Raw genomic sequence first — 12,140 nt, forward strand, 5'->3', positions numbered from 1 at the left:
AAACTAAACAACCCCAAGTCACTGTCATTCCTTGTAAGATTTGTGTTCAAGGCCCTTCACCAGCTTAGTTGTCCTTCTCTGGACACACTCCAGCACTTCAGTATCCTTGTAGTGAGGGACCGAAAAATGAACACAGTATTGAAGGTGTGGTCTGACCAATGCAGAGTAGAGGGGGACAATCGCATCCCTTAGGCCTGCTGGCAAGATCTTTTCCTTTACTGGGGCAAAATCTTCAACAGGACATTATTAATCACCACTTGGTCAGAGGTTCTGAGTAAGGCAGAAGAGAAAGCTCAGCTATGCTTGAAAGATCATTCTCAAAAGAAATTTATAGATCCCTGGATCTCCTTTGCCTTTTTAACCCAGAAGCCTCAGTTTTCAGTGTATGCTGTAAGTCTTTCAGCAGCTGTCTGACCAAACAGCCATTCAAAGAAAGAACTGTTCTCACAGTATCTTAAAAGCAGCTCAGTCCAAAAGAATGAAGTTAATATTTGTATTTTAAATATAAGGTCTTAGGATAAGAGGAGGGCGTTTCTGAGAAGAAGTGAAATCAAGCTATTTAGTTTTTGTGGAAACAAAATGTATATTCCAATTTGTTGACTTGAAACACTTTTTTCCATGTTGATATTGACTTGACATTTGCCTGACCTGCTGTTTTGCCTCTTATCAAATGTAGGTTTGGGTGTCTTCTCTCTCTTTCTCTACTCCTGCTATCCATAGCATGAGAAGACATTTACCTATGCACTAGGATGGACTTAAATTCCATTATATACTGATGAATACTATTGCTGAGCTATAATCCTGTATGACAGGAAAGGGAAAACACAGAACATAATGAGGATGTCACCATGAGGAAACTGGGAGTATAAGGACCAAGAATTAGAAATGATGCAAAGATCTATGGTGATTCATAAGCTTCATATCTTAATGTTCAGAGCAAATCAGTCACTGTAGGCAGGCAAGCTGAAACACAGCATTGTAAAGCTCAGTGTCAGCATTGTTAATTGAAGGTGTTCAGAACTCTTCATCTTGGAAGAATGTTCAATGTATGGAATTTTTTGTTTGAATTTAAAGCAAAAGCTAACATCCAACTACCAGAATTTCCACTTGGGAAGAAATCACATATTTCCATCAGTTCTATCACCACAACAGAATGCACAACAAAACATGGCTCTATTGCATTTTGCACATACTGATTTGTTCACACTTTTACTGAGAGAATTCAGATCTGAGAAATGCAACACCTGTTGTTTTTCTGTCTGTTGTGTAACGCTCTCAGAACATCTTTACACTTATATAAATCCTGCTATAATTACTCCACCATCTGGCCTATATTTTGGGTTCCTTCCTATACCCACTAAATGTTCATAACAAAGCAGTTGCTTTCATTATTTTGAGCAGTGGCAGCAAACATCTTGACAAGGCAGCCTTTAACTGATAAGCATCCTTAGCAGATACAGTCTTTCAGTACAGCTTGGATATTTCAGTGTCTCCTGTTTCCCCCTTGAAAAATACCTAAAGCAAACCTGTCTCAAAGGGTCAAGGTATAGGTCAGTGTCTTACGACGAATGAAACAGAGGGAAGTATGAGTAACTATCAAACCCCCATGATTATAAAACTAAACCAATCAAAAATATGGCCTTTATTGAATTATAAATCTGAAGATAATTTTCAGAGTTATGAGAACATCTTTATTAAAGCCTTTATTGAATTTCTGAATACTGAATCTAGAATTAACCAATGATAAATTACATATATAAAATCAATAATGAAAAGTCACAAGAAAGAGAAAGTTAATTAAAAAATTATGAAGGCTAATAAAAATCTCAGTGTAATATGCATGAACATTAATTGGAATCACATTTAGGGAAAAAGAGGACTCAACTGAAATGAGTAATTAGAAACAATTAACACGTTCCTAGTAAAATATACACAAAACCAAACCCATCTAATTGTATTCCAGGTATGATCCAACTAGAAGCTTGGGAAGCAAAATGGACTGATAATGTATTATTGAGAAGTGTTTCAAATACAACTGTATTACAGATTTGATATGAAAAAAAACAGGATAAAAATAAATCATGAGTATCTGATCATCTGTCACTACTTTCAAATGTCACCAACAAAACATTAACACAATTTGCTGCTCATGGGTACAGTTAAATGCCTACTGTCAAGCTCTGCCTTAATAACCTTTCCCTCTCCTACAGTAAATAAGTGCTTAAAATTGTAAATGATTTCTTCATAATAACCTTCACAAAAATGAGTCATCCAAATGTACAATTGTGTCAGAAGTTTGAACAATGAGAAAGGAAGATTACTCTCAGGGTAATTCAATGCAGCACCTTTATCAAAAGTTGACTGGAAGAATATAGGGAAGTAAAAACTTATTTAATGTGCTTGGTTGAAAATAATCTATTACTGTTAACACTACTTTCACCCTGTTACACTCTGTCACATTATCTCCACTCTGCATGGCAGGGGAACTACACACAGAATCTTGAACTCTTAAGCTCAGGCTTCCATTTAAAAAAAGCATGTAAATAAGAAAATCACATGCAGTTTTGTCACAACCAAATGAAGGGAGCAGTCACAAGATCCAAGGTACTCTTGAAGACTGCAAACACTATTGACTCAGCCACAAATGATGCTTTTTAAAATAATAGTTAATATAACAGTCAAAAGATAGAAGGGACTAAGTTCAGCTCTAGCTGTATGAACCATTAATATCTGAATGTGCATTCTCACTTGTTGCAGCACACATTTACACTTCATTGCTTATAATTTTAGCCTTTTTTGTGAAGGAAAGTGTAACACAAAAAATGTTAGCCAAAAGAAATGGTTTGTATAACAAGAATCTTATTAACACTTCAGAAACACACACTTGATCCTTTATTTAGAAGAAGTAATGCCTACAAATGATGTGCCACTCAAATCTTCCTTATGAGTCCAACAGTCCGCACTAATGGTCAAAGAAATCTTCTTCACATCCCACTGGACACGACTGTGTTAATCAAGGTCAAAACGATCAGCTTTCTATTTATTGCCTGGAAGCATAAGAAGATCTGTCTCTCCTAAAAGAATCTTCCCTCTCTGGAAGGTTCTTGCAGTTTCTACTCTATATGTCCAAAATGATGAAGTCCATTTCTTGACATGCTAATTAATTTAGATAAATTATTTTTGCCTATTAACTTTAATAAACCTCTTCTGTCAATCAAAGTACAGGTAGTACCTTAACTAAAAATTATTTCTTCACTGTCAAGACTATAGATTGAAAGAGTCATTATCAGATTCTGCACCTTCTGTTAAACCCCTTGAGAACTAGGAGAATGCAGATGTTTTCTTTCATCTTGCTTCAAAGGCTGCGGACTTACACATTACCTCTACTAGAATTGTTTCACTATCTCTTCATACATATGCTATATATGTATACATACTAGGATACATACTAGATTAAAGAGTGTCTTGACTTAAGATGTAAGTTCATCAGAAAGACTAATGACTAAAAGTCTCAGCAGTAAATCTATTGTGAAATAACTAACAACATTACCATGTTTAAAGTTAATGACTCCAAATTGCTTGATCTGCTGTCTTCACATTTCCCAACTATCTCTACATTTTTAGATGCCTTTTAACAGACTGAAAACTCTTTTGGACTTGAATTTGGAAAGGCCCACTGTAGTGCAATGCACATAACATATTGTATCACTCAACACCAGCATACTGAGGTAAAATGACTCTTTAAAATTACCTGTATAGCAAGTGCTCGAGCTACAAGACTTCTAAGGTATTGTAAAGGATCCTCTGGACCTTCCCATTTGCTCTGCCATGTGATGGGACACTGAAATATAAATATATTTACTGGAAGTATCTGTTTCAAAACCATCATCATTACATTTTAAGATAGCAGTTTGAATGAAATTAAATAATCCAGAGATCAAATATATCTACAAAGGAAAAGGGCAAAAAAGTAGTGTAATGATCAAAGCATACAACCACTAACACACATTCCTGTCACATTCCTGATGAGTCTTTATATAGCTCACTGAGATACAGTGCTGATGGAGATGTACAAGAACCTCTACTATTCAATAGGAAATATCAGTGGGTTCTACAAACATTTCAAAAAGGTCTGCAATAATTCTTTCTAAGAACAGGGGGACACAGTTGCAAACTCCACCAGGGGAAGTTTAGGCTCAAGGTGAGGAGAAAGTTCTTCACAGAGAGAGTTGTTAGCCATTGGAATGTGCTGCCCAGGGAGGTGGTGGAGTCACCATCCCTGGAGGTGTTCAAGAGGGGACTGGACGTGGCACTTGGTGCCATGGTTTAGTAGTCATGAGGTGTTGGGTGACAGGTTGGACTTGATGATCTTTGAGGGCTTTTCCAACCTCATTGATTCTATGATTCTACGAAAGCCACAACACTCTGTTTCAACTGTAGCCACATGTTCCCACAACTTTGCTGCTGCCTCCTCAGACTGCAACAGTTGTGTGGCTCTGTGGTGAAGTGAATCTATTACAATTCCTCTGCATGATTATATTCCCATCATCTTAAGGTGGTTGTAAAACATCCTGCAAGACTTCCCCTTGCAAATTCCTCATTGACTTCAAAAAGAAAGATTTAGAAGATCTTCTTAGATTTCATTCTTATAAAATAAGGATAAAAACATTAATTGTATCTACTCCACAGGAATCTGCAAAACATGCTGAATCTGACTCTGCAAGTTTGCCATACTTTTGTTAAAACTGAACTAATTTAAATCATTACCTGCAGAACACTGCATAATAATGAAGATGCTGAGCAGAACAAACAGCTTATAATGTTCAGCATTTATGGTTGCATTTTCAAGGAAGTTCAGAATCTAATAGCATACATGCTGCAATGATTTTCACAACATGATCACAGAGGTTTGATACAAAAAAGTATCTTTCAAAGTAAATACTCCATGTGTACCTTTCATACTGGATGAGGCACTTGGTGCCATGGTTTAGTTGATTAGATGGTGCTGGGTGATAGGTTGGTCTCAATGATCTCAAAGGTCTTTTCCAACCTGGTTAATTCTATTCTATTCTATTCTACTCTACTCTACTCTACTCTACTCTACTCTACTCTACTCTACTAATAGATAAACCCAAAATATATCTGGATCTGGGGACACTACTTAATAATTAACTGAATAAACTAGAACATATACAAGACAATTAGTAAAGCACAGCTAAATGCATGCTTTTTTGCATAATGATGATGTTTAAAGATTTGAAACTATTATCCTTGGCATTTTTGCAGACACTTTTGCTAGACACGCACTTAGAGGCGGCTCACCAATCTATCATTTAGAAGGCATTCAACCTAATGTTGCTAATACATCACTCTAAATTACTTTAAGCTTAAGGTAATAGCTTAGCTAATTGTTACTACGGAAGCATATTTCAAATGTACACTAATATATCAATTTTGCATAAATAAGACACATTAGTGAAACCCATAAAAGTCACACATCAACTGAGTTTCATATTTCTGTTGTTATTCCATCAGCTTCTTCAAGTGTTACAAACTTCAAAGAACTACAATCATAGAATCATAGAATCAGTCAGCGCTGGAAGAGACCACAAAGATCATCTAGTTCCAACCCACCTGCCATGGGCAGGGACACCTCACTAGATCAGGCTGGCCAGAGACTCATCCAGCCTGGGCTTAAACACCCCCAGGCTTGGGGCCTCAATCAACTCCCTGGACAACCCTTTCCAGGGCTTCACCACTCTCATGGTGAAGAACTTCTTCCTCACATCCAGTCTGAGTCTCCCCACCTCCAGCTTGATTCCATTCCCCCTAGTCCTATCACTACCTGTTATCCTGAGAAGTCTCTCCCCAGCCTTCCTATAGGTCCCCTTCAGATACTGGAAGGCCACAATAAGGTCACCTTGGAGCCTTCTCTTCTCCAGACTGAACAGCCCCAACTCTTCAGTCTGTCCTCACAGGAGAGGTGCTCCAGCCCTCTGATCATCCTCGTGGCCCTTCTCTGGACACCTTCCAGCACCTCCATATCCCTCTTGTAATAGGGGCTCCAGAACTGTTCACAGTAGTCCAGGTGGGGTCAATCGTGGCCAGTCTTGGTGATTTTATAATTTTCAAAGAATCCTTTGTCACATAACACTTGTCCACATTAAAGCCAACAAGAACAGTGTATAGAATATATATGAAACAAATCACTTTAAGATGAAAAATATAGTGTGGTTTAGCTGCCATGCCTAGAGCATGGCATTAGCAACTCTCTGGAGGGCTGCTGAAGATTGTGGTTACAATCCAATAAAGTGATTTGTGTCAAGGTAAGTGGGTAGGCAAGCAGAAGAAGTCCCACAAACACTTTCTTCAATATATTAGGAAGCACTGAACTGATGTTTGTGAGAGATAAAAATGCATAGAATCTTTAAGTACATTTTTGTGACAGTGATAAGCCTCATTGCTCCTGTTCCTTCCAATTTGAGAGTGTTGCTTAAGCACATGAGCCATACACTTGCTCAGTAACAAGAAATATAACTATGAATAATAAAAAATGGCCACTGTCTGTATCATTTGCATTCACTATGACTTATATTTAGCACCAATTTCGACAACATAGTCAAAACGTGTTTAAAAAGGCAATGAGATTGCTAACATGAAAATGTTAATTTATTCTAATTGTACTACAATTTTGCTAACAAATGTTGTCTTGTGAGTCTGAAGAGACAAAGAATTTAATTATTGTTTTAATTAGAAATTTGATAGATCAATAAATGCATAACAATCTCTTTAACAATACTTGTTCCTCACATGAAGATAAACAAGCTGTTAATAGGAATTATGATTCATTCTAGGGCCAATCTCAGTGCCTGTGCATTAGCACCAGCACAGTTTATGAGTTGCTGGAGGTGAAACAAAAACACAGACTTGCATGTCAATATTTGACTATCTTTGGATTCCAATTATCTAGCTGTTAATGACAGACCATATAAAGTTGCAGTCATTAGTTGTACCAGTTTATAAACAGAGCTACTGCAATGCCAGAAAGCATAGAGAAAGTACGTGTACAGGTTTTGATTTCTTTTCCTATGTATCAAGAATATAAGGTGAGCTGATAGGTTGATATGATAGGCACAGCTTGACTGGTGTGATATGGCAATAATCCATACTGAATACATGCAGAAAGTGAACTTTGATTAAAATTGCAGTAAAACTAAACTTTTGAGAAACTGTAAAAACTAAGAAAAGGGAAAGATTTACATATTCTATTGGCTATATTTGACTCATCTAGCATGAAATTAAAATAGTAAACCACAACTTCTGATCTTACCAGATTTGTCCTTAACAGAAAGCCTGATAAAATTATAATACACTTAGAAGCTTCTGCAAGTTCTGGAAGCAACATTTTTTCTGGGGTTTCACAGCATCACAGTATCGCCAAGGTTGGAAGAGACCTCAAGGATCATCGAGTCCAGCCTGTCACCACAAACCTCACGACTAGACCATGGCACCAAGTGCCACGTCCAGTCTCCTTTTGAACACCTCGAGGGATGGTGACTCCACCACCTCCCTGGGCAGCACATCCCAATACCTAACAACTCTCTCGGTGAAGAACTTTCTCCTCAACTCGAGCCTAAACTTCCCCTGGCACAGCTTGAGACTGTGTCCTCTTGTTCTGGTGCTGGTTGCCTGGGAGAAGAGACCAACCCCTTCCTGGCTACAACCACCTTTCAGGTAGTTGTAGAGGGCAATGAGGTCACCCCTGAGCCTCCTCTTCTCCAGGCTAAACAATCCCAGCTCCCAGCTTCTTTCATTCCAGAAAACTTATTTCTGCTTTAGAGCCACTATCAATAAATGAACTCCACATAAACTCCATTTTAGAGGCTCTGTCAATAAAAGAACTTAGAGCAAATGGTGACATGAAAATTTGATCAGGTTCCTTATTCTTTGTCATTGCTTGTAATGTAAATTCACAACAAAATTACCTTCTGATTTAGCAGAGCACTTGCTAGTCTTTGTACTTCAGAACTTAGCAAGGAGGTCCCTCTGATGACTTTACTTAAAGAAGCAAGTGACTGGTGGATGCTCTGCACAAGGCGAATGGCATTGAATTGCTCCAGCATAATGAATGATGAGATTGGAGAGCCTTGTTGCTCCACAGGAGGAGATACTTTCTGATGAATCAGATTAGAATTCTAAAACAAAAACAACCAAAAACACACATGGTGTACAATTAATAAACTCAGGGAAACTATTATGCTATACAATACATTATTAGTTTAATGCATAGTATTTTTTTAACTCTGAAATAACTTGGATATACCCCCCACACACCTTGCTGTGAAACAGGACTAAAACTGGTACTTTCAGTATTGTCCATGACACGTTTGACAGAGGTGCCACTCTTCTAAGACAGCTCTGGCTGCTCAGTTACTTCAAAAGTACTGAAATTTCTGAAAAAACCTTCACTTACCTGAATTATTGTTCTTAATATTTGTGTTAAACTTTCAGGATAAAAACAGCAGTGCACTGAGCAGGACATGATTGGACTGGGTACTATAAACCACGCTGATTTGGTAAGATACACAGTGCTACAGGCTGGGGTCAGAGTGGCTGGAGAGCAGCCAGGCAGAAAGGGACCTGGGGGTACTGGTTGACAGTAGGCTGAACATGAGCCATCAGAGTGCCCGGGTGGCCAAGAAGGCCAACGGCATCCTGGCCTGTATAAGGAATAGTGTGGCCAGCAGGAGCAGGGAAGTCATTGTGCCCCTGTACTCAGCACTGGTTAGGCCACACCTTGAGTCCTGCATCCAGTTATGGGCCCCTCACTTTAGGAAAGATGTTGACTTCCTGAATGTGTCCAGAGAAGGGCAATGAGGCTGGGGAGGGGTTTGGAGCACAGCCCTGTGAGGAGAGGCTGAGGGAGCTGGGGTTGCTTAGTCTGGAGAAGAGCAGGCTAAGGGCAGACCTTGCTGTCTACAACTACCTGAAGGGAGGTTGTAGCCAGGTGGGGGTTGGTCTCTTCTCCCAGGCAACCAGCACCAGAGCAAGAGGACACAGTCTCAAATGCATCAGGGGAGGTTCCGGGTGGATATTAGGAAAAAGTTCTTCCCAGAAAGAGTGATTGGCCATTGGAATGGGCTGCCCAGGGAGGTGGTGGAGTCACCATCACTGTAGGTGTTTAGGATGGGGTGCTTGGTGCCATGGTTTAGTTGATTAGATGGTGTTGGATGATAGGTTGGACTCAATGATCTCAAAGGTCTTTTCCAACCTGGTCTATTCTATTCTATTCTATTCTATTCTATTCTATTCTATTCCATTCCATTCCATTCCATCCCATTCCATTCCATGACACTGCAGAATCAGTTCTAGGACAGCATGTGTTTTAAAGGTGTTTTCAAATAGCAATAATCAAAACATATGTCCTCAAATGAAGCTAATGTAGATGAAAACATCAAGATATTCTCTATTAGTCCACCACAAATAAATGATACAACATAAATAATGTATGTAAATCCTGAGTAACTCTGAGTCAGATGTACTGCTGCTCTCCTGCTGATATTTTTATGACTTACTTCCATTCCATTACAGCCCCTGAAAATCCAAATTTATTCAATAATTTCAAGAGATGGTGTAATCTTGCAAATCTAAATTCACATGCAGCTTATATACAAAAATACATTTTAACATGTGTTCTGAAATTGCCGACCTGACACGTGACAAAATGCTGCACTGAATTCCAGTTACAGAATTCAAACCTTTACTGGAAAATCCGACAAGGTGGACATGCGAAAAAAGAAAACCCTGGCCTTTGGGAAGGAAATGCTCTGCTCTTTCAGATTCTAGTAATTTATTAAAGGTAAAATTAAATTTTACTGTCTCTGAAGTATCTCTTCTCAAAATAACAAGTGGCTTTCACTTTTTTTTCAGACTAAATACAGCTCTGAATGGTCACATGGCATCGTGCTTTCCAGAACACACAGAATAACTGCATCCATGACCACTCTCAGGCACTGTAAATGTGTCAGAACGTTCATGTGTTTCTCATTTTAAGCTCACACTGCTCTCAGCTACCAAGCAAAAACATGAGGAAAAGCTAAGTGCAAGAGTAATACAGTAACTTTGGTTTATGACTGACAGAAAAAATGAAGGATTAGGTCTTCCCTCTCACATTGTTAAAATGGCACACAACAAAGTTATTCACCATTCAAAGGGTAAGAAGCATATTTACAAATGTTGCACTTTGTGTTTTGACTTTGCATGCATCCTGAAATAATAGTATCAGTTTCATTTCAGTTTTTCTGAGCTCACAGGCTGTTAAGTAAATTTAAAATGTAATGGGGAACCAGCACAAACTTGTTGGAAATTTAGAATAGAATAGAATAGAATATAGAATAGAATAGAATATAGAATAGAATAGAATAGAATAGAATAGAATAGAATAGAACTAACCAGGATAGAAAATACCTTGGAGATCATCAAGTCCAACCTATCATCCAACACCACCTAATCAACTAAACCATGACACCAAGCACCCCATCCAGTTCCCCCCCAAACACCTCCAGTGACAGTGACTCCAAAGGCCAATCACTCTTTCCGGGAACAATTTCTTCCTAACATGCAGCCTAAACCTCCCCTGGCACAGCTTGAGTCTGTGTCCTCTTGTTCTGGTGCTGGTTGCCTGGCAGAAGAGACCAATCCCCACCTGGCTACAACCTCCCTTCAGGTAGTTGTGGACAACAATCAAGTCTCCTCTGAGCCTCCTTTTCTCCAGGGCTAAGCAACCCCAGCTCCCTCAGCCTCTCCTCACAGAGCTGTGCTGCAGACCCCTCCCCAGCTTTGCTGCCCTTCTCTGGACACATTCCAGCAAGTCAACATCTTTCCTAAACTGAGGGGCCTAGAACTGGACACAGGACTCAAGGTGTGGCCTAACCAGTGCTGAGTACAGGGGCACAATGACTTCCCTGCTCCTGCTAGCCACACTATTCCTGATCCAGGCCAGGATGCCATTGGTCTTCTTGGCCACCTGGGCACTCTGATGGCTCATGTTCAGCCTACTGTCAACCAGTACCCCCAGGTCCCTTTCTGCCTGGCTGCTCTCCAGCCACTCTGACCCTAGCCTGTAGCACTGCATGGGGTTGCTGCGGCCAATATGATCTTAAAGGTCTTTCCCAACCAAAGTGATTCTATGATTTTATGGTTCTGTTAAGGGGATTTAGGCCAACTAGAGAATGCAGAGAATGAAGACCAGGTAGGGTTTGGAGTATTTAGTTGCACAAAAAGGGAAGAACAAAGACATTGCAACATGCAGGTTTTGCTTAGTCTTTCATCCATACTGTCTTAATTCATTAAAAACTTACTGAAAGAGCAGGTCTCTAAATTCCTCAATACTATATAAATTCCTCAGTTCTACATAAATCTCCTATGAACTGCATATTCATTTCAGCACTCTTTCTAATGCTTTCTCCTGAGAATTTGCTAAAACAACTCATCTGTCATTTTCATAGCAAAATTAAACACCAATACTGCTATCAGCTTATACTTACAGGGTTCTGTTCCATTCCCTTAAAATCCATTATGTATATAATTTACATCAGCTTTAAAAATATCCTCATGACCTGCTTGGGAATTAAGATGAAGAACTGCTGAACTACTGTGTGCTTTTCCTAATCATAAGAAACTGAAGATAGTTTCTAATCTTTAATACTATAATCTAAATACTATATTATGAACAGATATTAAGTATATTTTGAGACTTTGATAATTTTCCCTGGTTTACTTCTGTACTTGTAATGATCTCAGTACAAGGTAAGATTTCATACAGTCTCACCTAAACTGCTCCAGAACTTTCCCAAGTTATCTTCCCACATTCAAGTCTTTTCAAATTTCACTATGTTCTGAAAATTGCTCCCTCAGAAATGTAATGAATATAATGAAAATAAACTCATATGCCCCCAGCAGTTCTGCATTTGATTCAAGATTCAGTACTGGTGCTGGTGCTGGGTTTTAGCATCCTCCAAAAGCCTTTTGATGTACCTATTCTGCCTTCTCCTTCGAGTCTCTCTGCTTATTCTGTTTATTATACAAATTTTGCATTGCTGAAAAGACAAGAAAGAATGATCTTCTAGTTCTGCTTCTAC

At 38.9% G+C, this 12,140-nt stretch overlaps 1 protein-coding gene across 1 annotated transcript in view; it reads right to left on the reverse strand.

Moving 5' to 3' along the window:
• Nucleotides 1-12,140, reverse strand: part of DYNC2H1 (dynein cytoplasmic 2 heavy chain 1) — a 180,336-nt gene that overhangs the window by 24,919 nt on the left and 143,277 nt on the right. The window contains exons 84-85 of the mRNA XM_009896774.2: nt 7,986-8,195; nt 3,752-3,841 (exon numbers count right to left, since the gene is read on the reverse strand). Of these exons, the coding sequence (XP_009895076.2) occupies nt 3,752-3,841; nt 7,986-8,195 (300 nt within the window). The remainder of the gene's footprint in view (nt 1-3,751; nt 3,842-7,985; nt 8,196-12,140) is intronic.

The sequence above is a fragment of the Dryobates pubescens genome, chromosome 10 (genome assembly GCF_014839835.1).
Source record: "Dryobates pubescens isolate bDryPub1 chromosome 10, bDryPub1.pri, whole genome shotgun sequence".
Lineage (NCBI taxonomy): Eukaryota > Metazoa > Chordata > Aves > Piciformes > Picidae > Dryobates > Dryobates pubescens.